Source organism: Malus sylvestris, chromosome 15 (genome assembly GCF_916048215.2).
Source record: "Malus sylvestris chromosome 15, drMalSylv7.2, whole genome shotgun sequence".
NCBI classification, from domain to species: domain Eukaryota; kingdom Viridiplantae; phylum Streptophyta; class Magnoliopsida; order Rosales; family Rosaceae; genus Malus; species Malus sylvestris.
In genome coordinates this window covers 3,593,463-3,619,379 of record NC_062274.1, presented here as the reverse complement: position 1 = coordinate 3,619,379, position 25,917 = coordinate 3,593,463, and the positions used below count along the sequence as shown (strand labels likewise).

Genomic DNA, 25,917 nt, shown 5'->3' with positions numbered 1-25,917 from the left:
AAACACTTTTGGTATTATTTTTTTTTTTTGATACCATTCATTACATTTTTATTTATTATTTTTCCATTAAAATTAAAAAAAAATTGAACCTTCGATAGTTTTTCTCAATTTTAATCAAATAGCAATTGATTAATATTTCATAAATATTTAGCAATTTGAATTTATTTTATACAATTAGTATGAGCTATGACATGAAAGCCCATGGGAAACCCATTTGTCTCCTTCCCCGACTGGAGAACAACATTGATTTTGATCAAGAAAATTTGGCTTCTTCTTCATTACGCAATTCGTCAGACAATCGATTCGTCCCTCATTAACGCGTACTTGAGCTTCACGTCGGAGGAAAATATGAGGCGGACGATATAAAAACACGAAAAATCGATGAGTTTACTTCTTCATGACTCCCATCATACTCATCAAAACCTGCATTACTGTTGTTTCACGATCAAGTAACCTCCATTCTTTCCCTACACACAGACAAATGTTCCACTAGCACCCTTCGGTAACTATCAGCATCAGGCACGGTGCATCTCTTACGCTTATCATCAAATATCCTCTTACCCTCAACTGCCATCTCTTTTTCCTTGACCAAAACCGAGAAGCTCTCCAAACTGAAAATGTAATTGTTCCACAGAAAGTCTGCATTGCCATATTCACGTTGTCATCCTTGCAGTACCTCTTTATTATGCAACCGTGGAGGGGGTATCAAGCTCGCGACCATTCAAAAGCATGACTCGAACAAGCTTTTCAACTTCCACCATGAACCAGAGCATTGTAAGTAAACAGATCAGGGTCACAACCCTGCTTCTCTATTTCATTCATACACTTGATCGCCTCATCCAACTCGCCCTTGTTTCCTCATCTGACTCAAAACTCGCCTCGCGCTATCAAAATCACCCGTCTTACAAAACCCATGAATCATAGTATTGTAAGTAATCAGATCAGGGTCGCTGGTCATTTCATCAAACAGTTTCTGAGCATTCTCCATTTCACCCATTTTACAAAATCCATGAATCAAAGCGTTGTAAGTAACTTGATTGGGCTCACATCCCTGCTTCTCCATTTCATTCACGCACTTGATTGCTTCGTCCAACTCGCCTTTCTTACAATACCCGTCAATCAAAGTTGTATAAGTTACCGTATCGGGCAAACAATCCTTGCTCTCCCTCATCCGACTCAAAACTCGCCTCGCCCTATCCAAATCGCCCATCTTACAGAAACCATGAATTAAAGAATTGTAAGTAAACAGATTAGGCTCACAGCCCTGCTTCTCCATTTCATTCATGCACTTGATCGCCTCCTCCAACTCGCCTTTCTTACAATACCCATCAATCAAAATTGAATAAGTTACTGTATTGGGCAAACAATCCTTTTTCTCCCTCATCTGACAAAGCACTTTCCTTGCACTATCAAGATCACCCTTTTTACAAAATCCAAGAATCATGTTATTGTAAGTAATCACATCTGGCTCACAAATCATTTTATCAAACACCTTCCTTGCACTATCAAGATCACCCTTTTTACAAAATCCAAGAATCATGGTATTGTAAGTAATCACATCTGGCTCACAAATCATTTTATCAAACACTTTCCTTGCACTATCAAGATCACCCTTTTTACAAAATCCATGAATCAGAGCACTGTAAGTAACTTGATTGGGCTCACATCCCTGCTCCTCCATTTCATTCATACACTTCATCGCCTCCTCCAACTCGCCTTTCTTGCAATACCCGTCAATCAAAATTGAATATGTTACTGTATTGGGCAAACAATCCTTTTTCTCCCTCATCTGACCACAAACCTTCCTTGCGCTAACAAAATCACCCATCTTACAAAACCCACGAATCATGGTACTGTAAGTAATCACATCTGGCTCACAAATCATTTCATCAAACACCTTCTGGGCATTCTCCATTTCACCCATTTTGCAAAACCCATTAATCATTACGCTACAAGTCGAGACATCGGGCTTCATCATACCTTCCTTCACAATCTGATCATATATTTCCTTAGCTACACTCATCCTGTCAGCCCTAACCAGAGCACCCAAAATCGCATTGTACGAAAACAAGCATTTCCCATTCTCGATCAACTTCGCCTTGTGAAACCAATCCATGGCGGCTCCGATATCCCCTCGTCCGCCATGAACTGCGATAAACCTGCTGACCAAGAAATCATTGAGTCTATTGGATTCTTGAAGGAGTGAGGCAGCGGTGGAGAAAAGAGAGTGGGAGAGGAGGAGGTCGGTGATGGCCACGTAGCAATGGTGAGTGTGGGAATAGTTGTTGGGATTAGGGTTAGGTTTTGAAGCCCAGTTGAAGAAGAAGAGGGCACGGTGAGGGTTGGCCTGAGATTTGATTACGTGGATTACAAGGCTTGGCTTCAGGAGAGGCGAGAAACGGTTGAGAGCCGCTAAACCCAGATTAGAGCGGTCGGGTTTTTGTGGGTTTAGAATTTTCAGAAGGGAGTTTATGCGGACTGCCACATTGGAATCTGTAGATGTGAGAGATGGGTTGATTAGGGCTCTGCCTGGTGTAACCATTGATTTCCTCAAAGCCCTTCCTCCCACAGTAGAAGGTGGCGTTGTCGGTATTCGTTTTGAAGCGCTTTAAAATAACTGCAATGTTGAAAATGCTGGTGGGTTAGTGAATGCCCAGAGTGCTTTGATATATTTTTCAATGCCCACAAATGTGATATAGACTTTGGAAACAAAAGGATTGTATTTTTAAAGTTATGAGTTGTAAATTTCAAGTTGTAAGAACCTGTTTGTATGAAGTCATTCTATAAATAGAGCGCTCCGACTACTGTTAAATGACAGAGAGATATACTGAGAAGAAATGAAAGATTAATAACTTCAGTATCTATTCCTCCTTCTTTTATTTGTCATCCTCTTGTGCTATAGTTTCAATGTGATATTTTACACTTACTTTGCGCCTGTCACTAATAAAGGTTCTCTCTAACTTTTACATATTTATAACATGTTATCAGCACGAGTCTCTAAAACCTAACCATTTCTCATTTCTCTTCGCCGAACAAAAGAAAGAAAAAAAAATGTTTCCTCTAAGGATTTTACTATTCATCTTCTTCATCTGCCTCAACTTCGCGATATACCCTCGCGACGAACTATTTGCTTCATGTCTGCTTTTAGTTCTCAACCTAACAGTTACATGCATCTTTTATTTCTTGTTTGGTGTAGATCTTGATTACTAACCCAGTATTTATTTATGTTGATTTTACTACAATCCAATATGGTGCGGTACAATCGCCCATCTTGAACTGCAAATTTAATCTTAATGCAACTCAAGATGGTGCGGTATCATCGCCTATCTTGGACTGCAAATCTAATTTTACTGCAAATTTTAAGTGGAGTGGTATAATCGCCTACCCTACCCTGCATATTTAAATTTGCCTGCTATTTAATTTCATTGTAATTTTAGGTGGTGCGGTATAATCGCCCACATTGCTATACGTATTTAAATTTTCCTGCTACTGGAGTGGTGCAGAATAATCGCCCATCCTATGTTATATTATTTCAATGAGAATGATGCGGTACAATCGCCCTGCTCATTCATCTTGAAAATCTTTGGATTAAAGTTTCGAGTGCTTATCATTTTGGTCTGAAGATTAAAATGAAAAACTTGTAAGAACCAAAAGTTTTAACACACCATACCTCTATAATACATATTATTGCAAGTTCTTACACATCTCATTTTTCTTTTAGAAAAGAAAATTGCAAACTTGGCAAAACTTGATTTTGCTGCAATGGACATTACATGGAAGAATTACCTTACCTGGGTACTAGATACCAAGATCTATCTGGAAGCAATACCATTAAAGAAGAAAATAGCTCATCTTTTCAAGATCAAGCGAAGGCCATGATCTTTATTCGTCGCCATCTTGATGAGGGACTAAAAAGTGAGTACTTAATGGTTAACGATTCATTAACTCTCTGGAAGACATTGAGAAACAGTTACAATCACCAGACAACGGTGATTCTTCCAATGGCTCGCTATGAGTGGACTCACATAAGGATCCAGAATTTCAAGTCAGTGGCTGAGTACAATTCTGCGTTGTTCATAATTACCTCTCAGATGAAGCTCTGTGGGGATACAATTATTGAGGAAGATATGTTGGAGAAGATTTTCAGCACATTTCATGCCTTTAACATGCTCCTACAGCAGCAGTATCGAGCGTGAGGCTTCACTGAATACAACTAGCTGATATCTATGCTTTTGGTAGCTAAACAAAACAATGAGCTCATGATGAAAAATCATCAGTCCCGACCTATTGGATCTGCACCGTTCCCATAAATGAATGTTGTTTCCCTCGAAATGAACGCCACATCCTCTGTTGGCAATCATCATAAACGAAGACGTGGCCATATGCGAGGACAGTGAAATGGGAAATGCAAGAATCATGATGTCCAGTTTCACAACCAGGTTCCGAGGCATAATTCAGGCCTGAGCTTCAAAAAATGTAAATCTCCACAAAGGCAAAGATCACATGAACAATGCTCCTAGAAATTCTGAAAGAGCCTGCCATAGGTGTGGTGGTCATGGGCATTGGGCTCGTACTTATCGTACCCCAAAACATCTGGTGGATATATATCAAGCCTTCATCAAAGAGAAGGTTGTCAACACCAATTTTCTCGACTAGGCTAAACCAATGGATATACTTGATCCAGTGTGCGACTTATCAGGGCAATTAAACACAACTCACCTAGATGTTTCAGACTTTATTGTGGAAATGGGGAATGAAGTATACCGGTATAACTGAATCATTTATGTTTTATGTACTTTTATTATTCTGAACTTGTAGTTTAAAACTAGCATTTCAATTCAATAAAAGTGGCATTCAAATTTCATGTTATAAGTTGTTTTTAATCGTGATCCCATTTTACTCAGAAAGCATGGATAAAAACTATGGTTATTCTCAGAACATGAGAAAAGGCAGAGATATTTGTCTTGCAGACAGCGCACCCACACATACAATACTTCGTGATCGAAAGTATTTCTTAAGCTTGATGCTTACAAGAGTAAGGGTAACAACAATATCAGGCCAATCAAATGTAATTGAAGGCTCAGGGAAAGCCCAGATTATGTTACCAAATGGAACAATATTGTCCATACAAAATGCGTTGTATGTTACTCGATCTACTTGAAATTTGTTGAGTTTCAAAGACATACATTTGAATGGATACCACATTGAAACGAAAAGTGCAGAAAATGTGGAGTATCTATGCATTACCTTCAATGATACCCAGAAACGTATATTGGAGAAGTTGTGTGGTTTGTCGAGTGAATTGTATTATACATACATAGAGACAGTTGAATCACATACTGTCATGAACCAAAAGTTCATTGATTCAAAAGTTTACATGCTTTGGTATGACCGTCTGGGTCATCCAGGATCCACCATGATGCGTATAATCATTACCAACTCTTATAGACATCCATTATTGAGCAAACATATTGCTATCACAAATTATAACCCTTGCAAAGCTTATTCTCAAAGGAAATTGGTAATTAAACCATCACAGCTAAAGGTTGATGCTGAATCCCCATCATTTTTGCAAAGAATTCAATAGGATATTTGTGGACCTATTCAACCATCTTGTGGACCATTTCGATATTTTATGGTTTTGGTTGATGCATCTACCAGATGGTCACATGTTTGTCTCTTGTCTACTCGAAATGTAGCTTTTGCGATACTTCTTGCTCAAATAATTAAGTTACGAGCACATTTCCCAAATTACCCCATTAAGTCAATCCGACTTGATAACGCTGGTGAATTTACGTCTAAACCCTTTGATGATTACTGCATGACATTGGGCATTGATGTTGAACACCCTGTTCCTCATGTCGATACTTAAAATGGTCTAGCAAAAACATTGATCAAGTGACTTCAGTTAATAGCTCACACTCTGCTCATGAAAACAAAATTGCCAGTTTCTGCATGGAGATATGTCATCTTACATGTTGCATCATTGGTTCGATTGAGACCTATAGCCAACCACCAATACTCCTCAGTACAACTCGTGTTTGGGCATCAACCAAACATTTCACATTTACGAGTTTTTTATTGTACTGTTTATGTGCATGTTGCACCGCCGTAATGCACTTAAATAGGACCTCAACGTGGACTAAGAATTTATGTGGGTTTTGATTCACCATCTATCATCAGATATTTGGAACCCTTGATAGGTGATATGTTTACAGCTCGTTTTGCTAATTGTCACTTTGATGAGACAATCTTCCCATCATTAGAGGGAGAAAATACCGTTCCAGAAAAACGGAAAGAGCTGACATGGGTTGTTCCCAAATTATCTCATTTTGATCCACGTAGCACTCAATGTGAAAATGAAGTGAAAATGATCGTTCATCTTCAAAGTATTGCCAATCAAATGCCAGATGCATTTAATGATGTTATGAAAGTGACAAAATCACAGATACCAGCTGCAAATGCACTTGCAATGATTGATGTCCCTGTTGGACAAAATAAAGTGGTAGCGAATGATTCATCTGGTGCACGCCTGAAGCGTGGTAGACCCCCAGGTTCAAAAAATCAGCCCCTCGAAAGAGAAAGACGAAGGCACAACTGAATCCAAATGAAATCATTCAAGAAGAGAAAATGGATGACAAATCCACAATTCATGATTTTGTACTTTCAGAAAAAGAAAATGTCATTGATGAGACACATGTACCCGAAGAAACAGAGGTTATTGAAAGCAAAGAAATCTCTGTAAATTATGCTTGTACTAATGAATTATGGGATCGAAATGAAATAATTATCGATGACATATTTGCATTCGTAGTAGCCACTGAAATCATGTTAAGTGATGATCTTGAGCTCCGCTCTATTAATGAATGCAAACAGAGACAAGATTGGTTTAAGTAGGAATGTGCAATCCAGGCATAATTAAATTCCTTGGAAAGGCGAAATGTTTTTGGACCAGTAGTCCAAACCCTGCCTGTTGTAAACCTCATGGGTTACAAATGGGTATTCACAAGGAAACGCAATGAGAAAAAATGAGATTGCAAGATATAAAGCACGACTCGTTGCACAAAGTTTTTCGCAAAGACCTGGAATTGATTATGAGGAGAAATACTCTCCTGTAATAGACGCAATTACGTTCCGTTACTTAATAAGTTTAGTGGTTTCAGAAAAACTTGACATGCGACTTATGGATGTCATCACCACGTATATATATGGAGAATTGGATATTGACATATATATGAAAGTCCCTGTGAACACGGAAAATTCCTGAAACGAAAGAGACAAGAACGACGTGCACAAACAAATATTTGTGTTTGATTTGATGATTTTGGGTTACAATCTCTCTCTATTTTGATCCTCTGATTCGATCTCCGTAAGGTGTTGATTTATGGGATGTGCGATTGATCCAAGGGCCGTCGAGGCTTGATCTTGGATGAACGAGGATGAACGGATCTTCAAGGGCTTTTGGGCTTGATCTTGAAGAATGGTGATTGACGGATCTTTAAGGGCTTTTGGGCTTGATCTTGAAGAACAGTGATGAACGGATCTTCGAGAGCTTTTGGGCTTGAACGGATCTTCGAGGGCTTTTGGGCTTGATCTCGAAGAACAGTGATGAACGATGAACGCTTTCTTCAAGGGCCGTCGAGGCTTGGGCTTGATGAACAACGGATGAGCGGATTCGTTGATGTTGTCGATCCAAAGGGGCCGTTGGGGCTTGATCCTTGAGGATGAACAGTTGATGAACGATGAACGATGAACGCTTTCTTCAAGGGGCCGTTGAGGCTTGGGCTTGAAGGTGGATGATTGTTGATCCAAAGGGTCGTCGGGGCTTGATCTTAGGATGAACGAAGAACGAAGAACGAAGAGAGCTTTCTTGATTCTTCGGGAACCTGGATGCTTGAGAGCTTCGGAGTTTCAGAGCTTCAGAGCTTGCTTAATGATTTTGGTTCCCCTTTAAATGAATGAAATGGGCTTGTATTTATAGAAATTTCCAAGGCCTAATTTTGAATATAATATCCCAGATGAAATAAGTCGTTTCTGCCAGGTGTTGACACGTGTCCTATTTGATGACTTTTCCAACTCATTTCAATTTTCGTTGAGTCACACGCTACGTGTAAAATTTATGTAATACATGAGCGTTGACACTTTGATTTATCGGTCAACATTTATTTACCAAAATTTCGATGTCTACAAATGCCCCCACTTCAAGGCACGTCGTATACATGTGCTTGTCACGTGTAGGAGATGCGTTTTGAAGTCCCTTACTGTAGATGTCGATCCAAGGGCCGTTTGAGGCTTGATCTTGAATTGGGCTAGAGATTTCTTCAAGGGCCGTTGAGGCTTGATCTTGAATTGGGCTTGAGATTTCTTCAAGGGCCGTCGAGGCTTGATCTTGAAGGTTGAAATTGGACCATAAGGAGCTTCATGTGGTAGATGATCTTTTGGCTTTGGTAGTGGGTGAATCGGCACATATTTTGTTGCGCTTGTTGACTTTCCACAGCTTTGATCTTGAACTGGGTTGGAGGATTTTCTGGATTCCTCCAATTTGTTGATTTTCCACAGCTTTGATCTTGAACATGATTTTGATTCGAGGGTGGTAGACACTTGATCTTGAATCGGACTTGTGATTTTCTTCAAGGGTCGTCGAGGCTTGATCTTGAATTTGGTTGGAAGCTTCTTCAAGGGCCGTTGAGGCTTGATTCTTGAAGGTTGACTCGAACACATGGCAGGCAGGCACGAGGTGAAGGTGACGACTTGTTGCTTTGCTCAATCTTTCCAATTCACACCTGAGCAGTTTGGTTAACGGTATGATCTTCAAGATTGATAGGTTTTTTTCTTCCAGTTGGTGACTTGATCTTTAAGGATTTGATTCAAGGGTGGTGAATCGGCATATGCAGCCCACAACGCCTAGTAAGTCGGCCCAAGAATTTGAGGGTCAAAACGAGTCCATCGTCCAGAGTGATTGCACCCTGATGATATGAGATACTCTTGTTTTTGAAGAAGTAGCGGATGAATCGGCACGTGCTTTGTGCTTGTCTCCACATGCTTCAATGTATCATTTCCCTTGCCTTATCTATTCTTCTGGCAGAATGTGGCATATGCTCGAGTTTCTCAGTTCAGACTCCTTCTGCTGAGTTGATTGTGCATGCCGCATTCTTCTCTGCTTGTTTCTTCAGCACGTTGTCTCCACATGCTGCAAGGTATCATTTTCACTTGCCTTATCTGTTCTCCAGGTAGATGTGACAGCTTCTATGGAAGTACAGTGCTAGGCAGGCAATTAGGGAAGGGTTCCAAGCAGTCGGTTCCTTACCGGAATTTGAGTGGAAGTTCCGGCATATTGTTTTCTTTATCCTTGTCTTTGTAGGTAGGAGCAAGGACAAATGAAACGACAGGGAGAACGCATGATATGAGATACTCTTGCTTTCTACCCTGGTGATATGCGATACTTTTACTTTGAAGTTATTGGTTTACAGAGGTACCCCAAGGAATAAGGAATACTAAGTGACTCGAGAGGCTTCGTTGGGAAGGCATTCTCGGAGATGAAGAAAGGTTCTATATGTCTGCCTCGCTATGGAAGGTGAGTGTGGACAGTTATAGGAGGTCCCTTAATACCTGTAGAGGTACTATTCTTTTACTTGTGTCGGCAACTAACGCGTGATTGAACAGTAAACTTTTACGTGCTTTCTCCTTCACCGAAAATCTTCGACAAATTGCCCGTGATTTACGCAAAGTTGAATGCGCATATGACAGGTGATGACGCGGCTGAAAAAGACTGGCGCCTCTTCGATATCTGGGATCGGCGCTTCGACAAATTACCCGTGATTTCCGTAAAGCTGAGTTTGCGTGTGACGGGTGCCGACGCGTCTGGAAAAGCAAGATGCTTCTCCGATTTCTAAGCTTGCCTCTTCGATTTTTGAATGGCCTCTTCGAATTCTGAGCTCGCCTCTTCGATCTCTGAAATCCCGTCGAGTGTTGATCTTTTATAGAAGCAGACAGTTCATTTCAAAGCACACTTGAATTTTTTGCTTGTACCTTCTTGCACTTCTAAGATCTCGATTTGTCCGACCTCTTATTTCTTTAACACCTTTGAAAATGTCTGGCCCCTCCGATCGTCGTTTTGACTTGAATCTTCGTGAAGAGGCAGTCCCTTCTTCTCCAGACAACATATGGCGCCCATCCTTCATATCCCCCACTGGTCCTCTTACCGTTGGGGATTCAGTGGTGAAGAATGATATGACCGCTGCGGTGGTGGCCCGGAACCTTGTCACTCCCAGAGATAACAGACTTCTTTCCAAACGGTCTGATGAGTTGGCTGTTAAGGATTCTCTGGCTCTCAGTGTGCAGTGTGCAGGTTCTGTGTCTAATATGGCCCAACGCCTATTTGCTCGAACCCGTCAAGTTGAATCATTGGCGGCTGAAGTGATGAGTCTCAAACAGGAGATTAGAGGGCTCAAGCAGGAGAACAAACAGTTGCATAAGCTTGCACATAGCTATGCGACAAATATGAAGAGGAAGATTGACCAGATGCAGGAATCTGATGGTGAGATTTTACTTGATCATCAGAGGTTTGTGGGTTTGTTCCAGCAGCATTTGCCTTCGTCTTCTGAGGCTCTGCCGATTGCTGAGGCTTCAAGCAGTCAACCTCCGGCACCTACTCTTCCTGGAGCTCCGCCGAGTTGTGAGGCGCCACCTGATCGTCCTTGAATATCCCCTGTTGTAAATTTGATTTGATTTGATTTTTTTTTTTTAATTATGTATAATGCAAATTTATGTAAAATTTCCAGAAAAATAAATAAAATGAACCTTCTATTTCTCTCTATGCTTTTTTTATATATATAATTATTATTTATTTATTTATTTATTTATTTATTTTTTCTCGGTGCTGGATGCATCCACCATTTCTTTTTCTTTTGTCACATGGTGCCAATGCACCATCATCATTTTTTTTTTATTATATGGGCACCATCAGAAACTTTTGATCCACCATCCTCCTGTGTCGTGCATCCAGCAAGCTTCCATCATTTATCCTCTTTTTTTTTTTTTCACGTGGTGCCAACACCACTTTGCTCCACCATCCATTTTTTTCATATTTTTTTTTTGTATAAATTTGGGTGATGGGTAGGGGATTTTGCAGGCAGCGGAGCGGATGAACTTGAGCTGGAGCTTGAGGAAGAGCTTCTCGGCCGGCTAGTTGTTTGACAGCGGTCTTTGAAGTTGCTGGCAGTTGCGAGGCAAGAGACGGAGGAGGTAGAGGTGACGACGGCGTTGCGGAGAGGGGTAAGCACCGGGAAAGATAAAGCTCCCACGAGAGTGCCTCACAGATTTCACAGCTAGAGAGAAGGAGTCAGCCAGCTCCAACCTCCTTGCCAAATTGCAGTACTGTCAAGGTCTGGTCTTGGATAATCAACGCAAACCACCTTCAAAGGGCAAACACCATTCCTGGGCCTTCTATAAACAGCTTGTGGGCTTGAAAGTTTACAGCTCTGAGCCATAAATTCACTGCCTCTGAAAGAAAAGGCATCGCATCCGGGACTGTTTCGTTGCTTTTGAGTGTGTACGATGGTAGCTTGGCAGCTCAAGTTAGCAGCGGAGACACAAGCCCACTGCGTCATTTTATCAAACAGGTTGCGCGCAGATCAAGAGTCTCAGCCCCCGCCAAGAAATGGAGCTCTTTTTTTTTTTTTTTTTTTTTTTTAGCTCCAAATTTGGGTGAGGGAGAGGAGGAAAGGTGTGCGAGTGCGATGGAGTTGACCTCCTGGGTCAGTGAAGAAGAGGAGGGCGAGCCTGAGGAGGAAGAGCAGGATGGGCGAGAAGCTGCTCGGTCTACTGCGGCGGAGCGTGGCCCAGGCTGTGCTGGACTCTCGTCGTCATCGACGGTCGCATTAGCGCGTCGGCAGAGTCAAATGGCATTGTGAATGTGGTCATTTGGAGATCGAATGCGTCTTTGAGCTCAGCGGCGCCGCTGTCCTTGGAGCCGGAGACCCAGAAGGCATTGAACTCGTCGAGGCAAAATGAAGTCATCGTTGTCGGTGTCGTGATTGACCATGACGCGCTTGAGCTTTGATCTGACTCGTGCTATCGTTGAAGAAGATGAGGTCGGCGCGCTTTATGGCATCGAGTAAGGCAGCGGGTAAGCCGTGATTGGTAACGTGGAAGGCGCCCCAATCTCTGCAAGTGGGTGCTTCGAACCGGCGCTGAATCGACGTTTCGCTTCTCCGACTTCCGACGAAACGTTTACTCGTCTTCCTTGACGGGCAACAACGGATACAAACTCGTGAGCAAGCAGATTTTGCAGCGGGTCAAATCGAACGGAAATCAAAATAACAAGAGAAGAGGTTGTTGGCCACAGACTTCACACGCAGCCATGGTACCTCTTCTTCTCCACCCCTGCACAGCTCAGTCTCCTCGCAGAGGCAAGCTCTTCTTCGTCTCCCAAACCGTCATCTCTGAAGCTCTAGCTCGTCGCTTGCTCAATTTTCTGACGTCGAACGGCGTCGCTTTCGACCTCGTTGACCCCAGCAACTACGAGCCCGAGGACCTGCCAAAGGAAACCCTAGTTCTGATCGTCGCGTCCACGTAGGATGACGGGAAGCCACCTCCGAACGCTAGATTCTTCTCCAATTGTCATGCCGAGAACGCGAAGGACTTCAGGGTGGGATCGTTGTTGCTCTCCAATTGCAGATTCGCCGTCTTCGGCGTCGGGAGTCAAGCCTATGGCGCTACGCTCAATGCAATGGGGAAGGACTTGGCTAGGAGGATGAGGGCGAGATAGATGGTTCTGTTGTGGTTGAGTTTAGATGCCAAAAAGAACTGATTTGGGTCTGAAGATTTGGCTCTGCATTTGTACACCCAAATTCTGTCGTAATTGTTTGATTCCCCTTCAAAGGAAGACCTGTAATGCCTTGATTCAATCCTGAAGGAAGAAATGAGCCGTATCTGACAGTCAGGTATTGTCACCTGCACTGCTCAGTCTAAATTTTGACTGTAAAATTGCTTGCCCATAAATTGATGAAGGATCCATAGGCAAACTTTTCTGAGTTGCACCTAAGCTAACAGTTCGTGCTTGGATTTGCTGCAAAGCAGCAGGCATGTTCCCAGAATTGTCTTGTACCAACGGGCCTTGTGGATTTGCAACTGATTTGAGCAGGGCATTGGACTTGACCGCGAATTGGGCTTGGAGGCTGCCACTTGGGCTGGATGGCCTCCTTTTGAGAGGCTTGCTGCTGACGGATATACATACACACACACATATATATATATATATATATGTATGTATGAATATGTTCTTTTTCTCTTTTTTTTTAATACATAAAACATATATATATATATATATATTTTGTAAATACATAAAACATGTATCTCTCTTTTTTTTTTTTTTTTTTTTTTTTGGTACAAAGAAATTGTAATACCATCAAAACTTTTAATTAAATCTTTATTCCTTATTTTGGTGTGATTGAACTCAAATTTTGAATATTCGAGCTGCCTACGTACCCCTCCAAAGAAGAGATCAAGTCGTAACGTAGTTCAAATACATACATATTTTATTTTATTTTTTGGTATTTTCTTTTTTGTGCCGTTTGCAATTTTAATTCATGCAGGCAAGGAGTGTTGGTGTCGTTTGCAGTTTCAACTCGTGCAGACAAGGAGCATTTGGTGCCGTGTTGCAGTTTCGGCTCGTGCAGGCAAGGAGCGTTGGTGTTGCCTTTTATGCTCGTGCAGACCAGGAGCATTGTGCCATGCAGTTTAGGCTCGTGCAGGCGAGGAGCTTTGTGTCCTACAGTTTAGGCTCGTGCGGACAAGGAGCTTCGGTTGGTTCGTCAAGCGATCTGAAAGAGTCGCTCCTCGCAATCTTCATAGCAAGGAGCCTTGACTGAGTAGTTGAAGAAGTCTTCAGGAAAGATGTCACGCATTGTGATGGGGATGGATGAACTTCGTGTCAAAGTTTCATTATCTCCAACACTTTCACATTGTTCTAGAGGTGAATAGGAGTTGTTTTGCCCCCTTTCCCATTGGTGAGCTTGTGGAGAGGACATATGCTTCTTGTGCAATTTCTTCGGAGTGACATAAGTCCATCCTTCAACTTCACTCGGCTTGACTGGCATGTTTTTGGAGCATGCCCCCAGCGATTGAAGTGAAAATTTTGAGTTGACAGAGCCGGAAGTGACGTCTTTTTCCAGGATTTCGTCTTTTTTGTCTTCTTGGGCCTTCTCTTCAGTGCGGTCCTCTTGGGTTTGTTGCCGTGAAGATTGGCCGGTGTAGATGATGGTGCGCCTCCTTACCTTCAGTGGTCCTTTTGTGTCGACTTCCAAAGTTGCTTGGCGCTTCATCCTTGAAGGAATCAAGCTTTGAACATCGTCTTTTCCTGCTAGACTGTCGAGCTTCTCTCCCTTTGGCGTTGTCTTCCTGTTTCTAGAAGGCTTCTTAGTTTCTTTAAGTCTGTCCAAAGTCGACCGTTGCGGAAGAGATCTAGCTGTGCCGCTTTGTTTCTTGGGTTTTGATAACCTTTCAAAGACTGATCTTTGCGGTGTTGGCGTCTCAAGCCTTTTGAAGACGGAATTTTGGTCTCGACCACTGATGCGATCAAGTGCTGCAATTCTAGGTTTTGAATAATTCAGCCTTTCGAAGACTGAAGTTCGAGGGGCGGGTTTAGGCTCCTCTTTTGGCCTTGTGGCTTGTGGTCTTGGCTTCCTCGTTTTTTTGTAGGTCACCGATGTCCACCCTTCCTTATCACCAGTAGATGCATCTTGGTTGCTCGCCCTCGGTGATGGTTGTGTAGGAGGTGCCATGTGACTTGAACATTGACGGGAATGGTCATGCATGCCTCGGAGATGCACATGATCGAGTGATTCAAACACGATAGTAGTAGTGTGTGCCGCAGCCGTGTCTTCGAGGTCAAGCTCGATTTCCCCTTGCTGTGCTAGCTTCAGGATTAGATCTTTCAGTACGAAGCACTTTTCCGTTGGATGACTGATGAAGCGGTGGAATTTACAGTATCTTGGGTTGTCGGTACGATTCATCTCTTCCGGCCGTCTGCACTCAGGCAAATTGATCACCTTCTTGTCCAACAGGTCATCCAGCATGGCAACTACATCAGAGTCGGGGAATGGATAAATCTTCTCCTCAAGCTCCTTCAAAGTGCGTCTACGCATCTCTTGATCACGAAAAGCTTCTGTTTGACTCGCCTTGCCTCGTGTGGAGATTTTGACGGGAGCTGTGTTGACCGTCATCGCTTCCTTGGTGGGTTTCCATGCAGCCTTTTCCACCTTTGTCCCAAGAACTTTGTTGTTCTTGTAGTCGGCGATCGGTTCTTTCTTCCCATGATGGGCGATGCTCAACTCCATGTCATGGGCGCGAGTGGCCAATTCCTCGAATGTCCGTGGTTTAATGCCTTGAAGGATGTATTGCAAACCCCATTGCATGCCTTGGATGCACATCTCGATTGAAGAGGTTTCCGAGAGCCTATCTTTACAGTCGAGGCTTAGAGTGCGCCATCTGTTGATGTAGTCAATGACTGGCTCGTCCTTCCACTGCTTTGTGCTTGTTAGCTCTAGCATGCTCACAGTGCGGCGGGTACTATAGAAGCGGTTGAGGAATTCCCGCTCTAATTGCTCCCAACTGTTGATGGACTCAGGCTCTAGATCCGTGTACCACTCAAAGGCGTTTCCTTTCAGCGAGCGCACAAACTGCTTGGCGAGGTAATCTCCTTCGGTTCCTGCGTTGTTGCAGGTTTCAACGAAGTGGGCAACGTGCTGTTTCGGGTTTCCCTTTCCATCAAATTGCATGAACTTTGGTGGTTGATAACCCCTCGGCATCCTTAAGGCGTCGATCTTCTTTGAATACGGCTTTGAGTACAACCCGAAGGTATTTGAGCTCCCTTCGTACTGTGCCTTGATGGTGTTGGTGATCATCTCTTGCAGCTGCTGGATAGAAAGAGATCCCATGAGTGCCGCTGCTTGGTCTGGCTCGGGCTTTGCATCGTTTTTCTCCACCTGAGGCTCATCTTCTGGGTTAGGGTTCTCGTCGTCCTGTGGCTCCAGTCGGCTGACGAGTGCAGCGATTTGCAAGTCTTTTTCTTCCACAGTTCGGGTTAGCCTTGCGATTGCTTCATTCATCTGAGCCAGTTGTTCTTCAACGGAGGTAACGCCGATAGTCATGACTTGTGCGACCAATAGACGTGACTTTCCTTTAGACATCCAGGATGCTGATGAAGAATGTTGTTGGCTGCTTTGAGATGTCATCTTATGTGCCTCAGCATCATGCTTCGGTGCCCCCAACGAGGTCAGGTTGATGACAGACTCACACCTTGGATGCTCCCCTTGCTCTTTTAGCGGCACCAATTTTGAAGTGGCATGTTGAGGAGCGGTTGTGGCGCCAATGGATTGTCCGTTTGCGGCAGAAGTGCTTAGGATCCTTCCCTTAGTGGTTGCAAGAACGGCTTGTCCCTTGCTTGATGCCATTGACTTTGAGGTGTGCTTGGATTCCTTGAACGGAGAAAGAGATGAGAGGTAGAGATTGTCCCACTGGGCGTGCCAATTTGTGAACACGGAAAATTCCTAAAACGAAAGAGACAAGAACGACGTGCACAAACAAATATTTGTGTTTGATTTGATGATTTTGGGTTACAATCTCTCTCTATTTTGATCCTCTGATTCGATCTCCGTAAGGTGTTGATTTATGGGATGTGCGATTGATCCAAGGGCCGTCGAGGCTTGATCTTGGATGAACGAGGATGAACGGATCTTCAAGGGCTTTTGGGCTTGATCTTGAAGAATGGTGATTGACGGATCTTTAAGGGCTTTTGGGCTTGATCTTGAAGAACAGTGATGAACGGATCTTCGAGAGCTTTTGGGCTTGAACGGATCTTCGAGGGCTTTTGGGCTTGATCTCGAAGAACAGTGATGAACGATGAACGCTTTCTTCAAGGGCCGTCGAGGCTTGGGCTTGATGAACAACGGATGAGCGGATTCGTTGATGTTGTCGATCCAAAGGGGCCGTTGGGGCTTGATCCTTGAGGATGAACAGTTGATGAACGATGAACGATGAACGCTTTCTTCAAGGGGCCGTTGAGGCTTGGGCTTGAAGGTGGATGATTGTTGATCCAAAGGGCCGTCGGGGCTTGATCTTAGGATGAACGAAGAACGAAGAACGAAGAGAGCTTTCTTGATTCTTCGGGAACCTGGATGCTTGAGAGCTTCGGAGTTTCAGAGCTTCAGAGCTTGCTTAATGATTTTGGTTCCCCTTTAAATGAATGAAATGGGCTTGTATTTATAGAAATTTCCAAGGCCTAATTTTGAATATAATATCCCAGATGAAATAAGTCGTTTCTGCCAGGTGTTGACACGTGTCCTATTTGATGACTTTTCCAACTCATTTCAATTTTCGTTGAGTCACACGCTACGTGTAAAATTTATGTAATACATGAGCGTTGACACTTTGATTTATCGGTCAACATTTATTTACCGAAATTTCGATGTCTACAGTCCCATAATGACTTAAGTTGCCTGAAACAACTAACAAACCATGAGGTATGCTCTCAATCAAATTAAGGCGATCATTATATGGGCTGAAACAATCTGAACGAATGTGGTATAATCGTCTCAGTGAGTATTTAATTAAAAAAGGGTATACCAACAATGTCATTTACCCTTGTGTGTTCATTAAGAAATCCAACACAGGATTTGCTATATTTTCTGTATATGTCAATGATATGAACCTAGTTGGAACCCCTGAAGAGTTCAATAAAACTGTTGAATATCTGAAAAGCGAATTTGAAATGAAAGACCTTGGAAAAACGAATTTTTCTCTCGGCCTACAGATCGAGCATTGTGCTAGTGGAATTTTGGCCCACCAATCAGCTTACATTGAAAAAATTCTGAAGCGATTTGGTATGGACAAAGCTTATCCACTCAGCACACCAATGGTCGTTCGTTCTTTGGACATTCAGAAATATCTATTCCGTCCAAAAGAAGACGATGAACTAGTCTTTGGTCTATAAGTACCATATCTCAGCGCAATAGGTGCTTTATTATATTTAGCACAATGTACTAGACCATATATAGTTTTTTTAGTCAACTTGTTCGGAAGGTATAGCTCTACTCCAACAATTCGTCATTGGAAGGGTGTCAAAGGTGTATTGAGATACCTTCGTGGGACAAAAGCATGGGTCTCTTATACTCAAAGAACTCCACAACTGGCCAAGCCCTTATTGGATACATAGATGCTGGTTTTCTCTCTGATCCGTATAAAGCCATCTCACAAACTTCATATGTGTTCAAGAATGGAGATACAACAATCTTATGGCGCTTAACAAAGCAAACATTAGTTGCTACATCTTCAAATCATTCAGAAATACTTGCTTTACATGAAGCAAGTCGTGAATGTTCTTGGTTAAGATCAATGATCCATCATATCTAGAATTCATGTGGTCTAACTTCGAAGACGGACAATCCAACTGTCATTCATGAAGATAATGCAGTATGTGTTGCCTAAATGAATGAAGGATACATCAAGGACAATAAAACTAAACACATATCTCCAAAGTTTTTTAGCGCACATGAGCTTCAGAAGGCTAAAGTTATTGAAGTCAGACAAATCTGTTTCAATGAAAATCTGGCAGACTTGTTCACCAAGTCTCTACCGAAATGCACATTTCAAAAGTTAGTGCAAAGTATCAAATTACGTCGACTTACCAAACAACTAAATTTGGAGAATGCGGAATCAGGGGAAGATATATATCAGGGGGAGCATCCATGATATATGCATGTTGTACTCTTTTTACTTCGACTAGGATTTTTCCCACTGGGTTTTTCCTATCAAGGTTTTAACGAGGCAATATAAGCATACTTAACACTATATCAACAATTCAAGTTAAGTTGTACTCTTTTTCCTTTGCTATGGTTTTTTCCCACTGGGTTTTTCCAAGCAAGGTTTTAATGAGGCAAATGATGTTGATATGTGGGCATCAAAGGGGGAGTGTTGAAAATGCTAGTGGGTTAGTGAATGCCCACAGTGCCTTGGTAGATTTTTCAATGCCCACAAATGTGATGTAGACTTTGGAAACATAAGGATTATATTTTCAGAGTTATGAGTTATAAATTTCAAGTTGTAAGAACCTGTTTGTATAGAGCCGCTCTATAAATAAAGTGCTCCGACTGCTGTTAAATGACAGAGAGATATACTGAGAAGAAAGGAAAGATCAATAACTTCAGTATCTATTCCTCCCTCTTTTATTTGTCATCCTCTTGTGCTATAGTTTCAGTGTGATATTTTACACCTGCTTCGCTCCTGTCACTAGTAAAAGTTACCTCTCTAACTTTTACATATTTATAACATGCAAGTGTTTTTGGTAAAATTATTTTTCAAATCAATTCTTAGTAAAAATTCAAGTAGATCATAGAAAAGCATTCGAAGTGTTTTTTTTTTCCAAAAAGCAAACTCTTTTGAAATTAAAAATCAATTTCATTAAAAGCACATTCGATCATTTTAAAAACACTTTTAAATGAGATTTGACTTGTATACTTTTTATTTTACTTTTCACACACATCGTAATTTTATGTTATCGAATGAATTTGAAAAAAAAATCAACGACCACGATTAATAAGGTGGTGTGTGAGGTATAAATAGGTATAGGAATATTACTATCCTACCCTAATAAGTAACTTAAAAGATGAATGTACTAGACCCACCCCGATATATTATTTCTCTACTCACGCTATAATCTCAATCGCCACAAAAAAATGAAAAAAAAAAATTTATTTTTCCACCCACCATGATTCCTTAACAACCTCTAATATATAACAAAATATTTTTTAATTTTTCAAACGAATAAATATTTGAGTGCTGAAATAAAATTACAAGGTTCAAAAAAAAAAAAAAAAAAAAAAAAATCTCTTCTAGCGATGATAAAAAAAAACACTTTTAATTTATGGCGGACGATAAAAAAGCATGAAAAATCGATGTTCTTGATCCTCATGGGCTTCATGACTCCATCATATTCATCAAAAGCTATTTGTACCATTGTAAAGTACCCAAATTTCTTTCCCCAAACGAACGTAAATGTTCATCTCCTACACGTCATCGAATATCCTATCAGCTTCAACCGCCATCCCTTTTGCGCACAATTCCTTGACCAAAACCAAAAAGCTCTCCAAATCAAACTGAAATGCAAAAGTAACATACTGTTTTAGCCAACTGACCTAATTCGGTTTATCGTAACGTAACAAAAATGTGATTGTTCCACAGAAAGTCATCGAATATCCTATCAGCTTCAACCGAAACCGAAAAGCTCTCTAAACTGAAAATGTAATTGTTCCACAGAAAGTCTGCATTGCCATATTCACGTTGTCATCCTTGCAGTAACTCTCTATTATGCAACCGTGGAGGGGGAAATAAAGCTCGCGACCATTCAAAAGCATGTCGCGAACAAGCTTTTCAACTTCCACCATGAACCAGAGCATTGTAAGTAAACAGATCAGGGTCACAGCCCTGCTTCTCTATTTCATTCATACACTTGATCGCCTCATCCAACTCGCCCTTCTTACAATACCCATCAATCAAAGTTGAATACGTTATTGGGTAGACAATCCTTAATTTCCCTCATCCTACTCAAAACTCGCCTCGCGCTATCAAAATCACCTGTCTTACAAAACCCATGAATCATAGTATTGTAAGTAATCACATTTGGCTCGCAGGTCATTTCATCAAACAGTTTCTGAGCATTCTCCATTTCACCCATTTTACAAAATCCATGAATCAAAGCGTTGTAAGTAACTTGATTGGGCTCACATCCCTGCTTCTCCATTTCATTCACGCACTTGATTGCTTCGTCCAACTCGCCTTTCTTACAATACCCGTCAATCAAAGTTGTATAAGTTACCGTATCGGGCAAACAATCCTTGCTCTCCCTCATCCGACTCAAAACTCGCCTCGCCCTATCCAAATCACCCATCTTACAGAAACCATGAATTAAAGAATTGTAAGTAAACAGATTAGGCTCACTGCCCTGCTTCTCCATTTCATTCATACACTTGATCGCCTCCTCCAAGTCGCCTTTCTTACAATACCCATCAATCAAAATTGAATATGTTACTGTATTGGGCAAACAATCCTTTTTCTCCCTCATCTGACAAAACACTTTCCTTGCACTATCAAGATCACCCTTTTTACAAAATCCACGAATCATGGTAGTGTAAGTAATCACATCTGGCTCACAAATCATTTCATCAAACACCTTCTGGGCATTCTCCATTTCACCCATTTTGCAAAACCCATTAATCATTACGCTACAAGTCGAGACATCGGGCTTCACCATACCTTCCTTCACAATCTGATCATATATTTCCTTAGCTACACTCATCCTGTCAGCCCTAACCAGAGCACCCAAAATCGCATTGTACGAAAACAAGCATTTCCCATTCTCGATCAACTTCGCCTTGTGAAACCAATCCATGGCGGCTCCGATATCCCCTCGTCCGCCATGAACTGCGATAAACCTGCTGACCAAGAAATCATTGAGTCTATTGGATTCTTGAAGGAGTGAGGCAGCGGTGGAGAAGAGAGAGTGGGAGAGGAGGAGGTCGGTGATGGCCACGTAGCAATGGTGAGTGTGGGAATAGTTGTTGGGATTAGGGTTAGGGTTTGAAGCCCAGTTGAAGAAGAAGAGGGCACGGTGAGGGTTGGCCTGAGATTTGATTACGTGGATTACAAGGCTTGGCTTCAGGAGAGGCGAGAAACGGTTGAGAGCCGCTAAACCCAGATTAGAGCGGTCGGGTTTTTGTGGGTTTAGAATTTTCAGAAGGGAGTTTATGAGGACTGCCACATTGAAATCTGTAGATGTGAGAGATGGGTTGATTAGGGCTCTGCCTGGTGTAGCCATTGATTTCCTCAAAGCCCTTCCTCCCACAGTAGAAGGTGGTGTTGTCGTATTTGTTTGTTTGGAAGTGTTTTAAAATGACTGCAATGGTTTTTGGTAAAATTATTTTTCAAATCAATTCTTAGTAAAAATTTAAGTGCATTCTAAAAAACATTGTGTTTTTTTTTTCAAAAAGCAAACTCTTTTGAAATTGAAAATCAATTTCATCAAAAGCACTTTTGATCATTTTAAAAACACTTTCAAACGAGTTTTGACTTGCGTATTTTCTATTTTACTTTTTACACACCTCTTAATTTTATGTTATCGAACGAATTTGAAAAAACATCAACAACCAAGATTAATAGGGTGGTGTGTGAGGTATCAATCGGTGTAGGAATATTACTATCATACCCTAATAAGTAACTTAAAAGATGAATGTACTAAACCCATCCCGAAGTATTATTACTCTACTCACGCTATAATCTCAATCGCCACAAAAAAATGAAAAAAAAAAAATTATTTTGCTACCCACAATGATTCCTTAACAACCTCTAATATATAACAAAATATTTTTTAATTTTTCAGACGGATAAATATTTGAGTGCTGAAATAAAATTACAAGGTTCAAAAAAACAAAAAAAAAAATCTCTTCTAGCAATGATAAAAAAAACAATTTTAATTTATGGCGGACGATAAAAAAGCATGAAAAATCGATGTTCTTGATCCTCAAGGGCTTCATGACTCCATCATATTCATCAAAAGCTAGTTGTCAATTAGAACCTTCAACCTGCTTTACTGGTTTGTACCATTGTAAAGTACCCAAATTTCTTTCCCCAAACGAACGTAAATGTTCATCTCCTACACGTCATCGAATATCCTATCAACTTCAACCGCCATCCCTTTTGCGCACAATTCCTTGACCAAAACCAAAAAGCTCTCCAAATCAAACTCAAATGCAAAAGTAATATACTGTTTTAGCCAACTGACCTAATTCACGTTTATCGTAACGTAACAAAAATGTGAACGCCACACTAGACTTTTGACACCAACTTATCAACTAATGCGATTACAAATATACAAACTTTTAGCATTCTTTGGATTCAAATGAGTGTTACTACATATTTTACATTTTACGATGTTGGTGATCGCATTCATAATTCATCAGTCAATAGCTGCAACTAGCAAACTTAGTACGATCAAATTGTTCTTGGGGGACAGAATCCGCTAGGTGGCCGGAGCGTAGCTAAGTCAACAGCTTTCGGAGCGATTCGAAGCAAATGGTTAGACCAGGCCATGAGGTGCAACCGAACTGTGTCCATCTGATCCATCGCCGAGTGGAGATTCTCTTTAATTTTGGTGGGATCACAACAATGTATGAGCCCGGTGGAGCTGACATGTGAAGGCATCAAGCTCTTGCCTTCTAACCTAGATATCACAAGCTGGTATCCATTTGCATATGCTTCCTCATGAAGGCTGCCGAGCCCCGATCGATCTGCGGCCGAGCCTTTCACTACCGAGTGTATGCAAATCAAGCCCTGCATTTATTTTTTGAGCATAAAATTGTAACGTTCATGTGCATTAAACTGTGTTCGTATGTTATATGTGTTCGTGTGACAGAATTTCCGACAATGTCTAACCTCTTCAGTTCGTTTAATGTCCAATCCAAACCGCGCTTCGTCTGGTTCAGGTATCAATTCAATCAACATTTCTGCAACTCCAGGCATAAACCAAAGTCTTATACCTTGCGCGATTTGGACCGTCCTTTTGTGGTTTTGTTGCTGCTTATTCGAAATCATTTCCTTTCCTAATAAATTATTTTTGTCCTTCAACAATAAGAAAATTAAAATTAATCGAACCGATTAATAACGGGTTGCTAGCTAGAAATTCAGCATGAGTGAAAGACAGACTGATATTATACCGACGACAGGATCTGTTCTGTTTGGATGTTAACAAAAATTAGCGGAGCTCCGAAAGCAACTGCTGCAGTAAACCAAGCCATGCAACGGGCTGTTGTGGCCTCGGTGCAGTACTCACCCGGCAGCGGCATGAACAGAATGGAGCTAACGATCGTGCACCGTTGATCGGGCAAGTATCTGTCCACTTTCATCTTCCAGTCATACTTAACTCCCCCTTTGTTGTGTCCCCTGTATTCCACGTTCACCAAACTCCTGCTCATTTCTGCAAAATCACAAAAGGTCACTGGGTCAAAAATTTCGTAACTCATGAATGAATGTACGATCCTTATTTGAACAGTGTGACATGTTATGTTATCAGATTGTGAATCAGAACCGTAAATTATGTGGAATTAAAACAGTATATGCAGACCTGATTCATAGTATGACGGTGTAACATGTTTTATGTGATTGAATCATATTCGTTGATTACATGGAATGAAAATAAAATGTGCGATCTTGATTAGCAGTAAAACAATACAACACGTTAGATATCTTATAAGAGGTTATAGTACCAACATAGACTTGAAGCTGGCGAAGAAAAATGTACCTTGCAGCTCAGTGCATTGATCCGAGGTCAAGTCCTCCAAAACTGCAACATGTCTATCATCTGTAGCCGCTTTGATCGTATACTTTTTCTGAAGCATCGAAGGCCTCTCAGCCACGCGCGATCGGAGCTTGAGAGTGCTATCACCCCTCCTCACCTTCACCCAAATGACCTCTACATTGCTGAACCTAGCAAGCTGCGACATAAGCTCAGCCTTGGCTTTCGTAGGCACAAAAAACTCGTCACCAATATTATCACTGCTCCCGGAATTATAAACCCCTTCAATGATGTCTCCGGGCAATGGCATGCTTTCGTCCCACTCTTCCGACTCCTCTTGCTTCACTTGCTTGACGCAAACCAGTGTCGTTGCAACACCGGCCACAATATTCCTCTTCAAAGTGCAGAAGCCGCTTCCCATTATCTTATCGAATGAATTTCGACGAAGACATAGTTCGTGGAGATCTTAGGAATCTCCATCCATGTTCGAACACTCCAACGTTAATACTTCGCCCTAGTCACATTGAGGCACATTGTCATCCTTCTGGGGGTGTATTTATGTTAATATATAGCGATGATGTCTAGAAAGCCGGCTGGCCATTTTAGAAAGGATTTTATGTAAAAAAAAAAATTCATGAGGAACCATAAATTAAGAGCAAAACAAAAATTGGTATAATTAATCCATCATTAAAGTCAAACAAATGTATGGTGATTTCCTGTTCAAAATTGGTTGGACTACTCTCAAGTACAAAATTGGGTGGCAACATACCAACTAGGTCATCCGTAAGCACGTCTCAGAAAATAAAAAAAAACATTAAACTCTCTATATTTTGGTCTCACCCAACTCCATGCTGATCCAAAACTAGGGGTGAAGATATGTACTTTATTCACACTATGGTACAAGTGCGGTTATTTTTCTTTCAAGCCTAGAGATTTCAGCTTCAGCATGAACCCTTGTGTTTGCATTGTCGGAATCTAAACTTGGTCTCAACCTCGAAATCTGCCTGTTGATGCTTCGAATCTGCGTGTGTGATCAAAAAATTGAAAGGGTAAGGAATAAAACACAAAAAAAAAAAAAAAGGTTCTATGAAAAGGACTTTATAGAGGAGGACAGACCTTTCTTGAGGGCCATCTATTTAATCCGCTTCGGCGGCATATCCTTTTCACAACAGTTGGGCAAACCTTCAATCTCCTAGCAGCTTTTTCGATCGGAAGATGGAAGTAATCGCGAAGGTCGTCCAATGTCATGCTTGCTGTTCTCTCCCTCTGCACTACTTCCACAGCATTACACAAACAAAAGTGTTAATAAAATGCACTAATTATCTTATTGTAGCTAAATGTAGGGTTTAGGGTTTAGCATTGAAAGAATGGTTAACGACAACCTGTGCTGCAAGGGAAATCCTCTCGTTCTCATCCTCGGCCGCATGTGGTTGATCATCAGCGGGTTGTTGTTCCACTTCACCGACTCTTCCTGAAATTGACCAAAAAAAAAAAAAAAAAGAAACCTCAAGTGAACATTAAATGTTCCGAATGATAGAAGTTCACGAGGAAAACCAAACACGCGAACCTGAATT

At 41.5% G+C, this 25,917-nt stretch overlaps 2 protein-coding genes across 4 annotated transcripts; both read right to left on the bottom strand.

The window, feature by feature from the left end:
• Positions 1-98: 98 nt before the first annotated feature.
• On the bottom strand, positions 99-21,912 carry LOC126605119 (pentatricopeptide repeat-containing protein At1g05670, mitochondrial-like). Of its 3 annotated transcripts, XM_050272482.1 has the most exons (3): positions 20,833-21,912; positions 1,589-1,716; positions 99-1,492 (listed from the first exon to the last, which is right to left on the bottom strand). In XM_050272482.1, the coding sequence occupies exons 1-3, from the start codon at positions 21,869-21,871 to the stop codon at positions 836-838; spliced, it is 1,824 nt and encodes a 607-aa protein (XP_050128439.1). In that variant the 5' UTR covers positions 21,872-21,912; the 3' UTR covers positions 99-835. The 3 variants fall into 3 exon arrangements, with proteins under 3 accessions (XP_050128439.1, XP_050128438.1, XP_050128440.1); XM_050272481.1 differs by having other exon boundaries at positions 99-1,716; XM_050272483.1 differs by having other exon boundaries at positions 99-1,897; positions 21,227-21,912.
• Positions 21,913-23,043: 1,131 nt separating this feature from the next.
• Positions 23,044-25,193, bottom strand: LOC126601119 (uncharacterized). The gene is made up of 5 exons (XM_050267783.1): positions 25,184-25,193; positions 24,350-24,808; positions 23,766-24,025; positions 23,485-23,670; positions 23,044-23,382 (listed from the first exon to the last, which is right to left on the bottom strand). The coding sequence occupies exons 1-5, from the start codon at positions 25,191-25,193 to the stop codon at positions 23,044-23,046; spliced, it is 1,254 nt and encodes a 417-aa protein (XP_050123740.1).
• Positions 25,194-25,917: the final 724 nt, after the last annotated feature.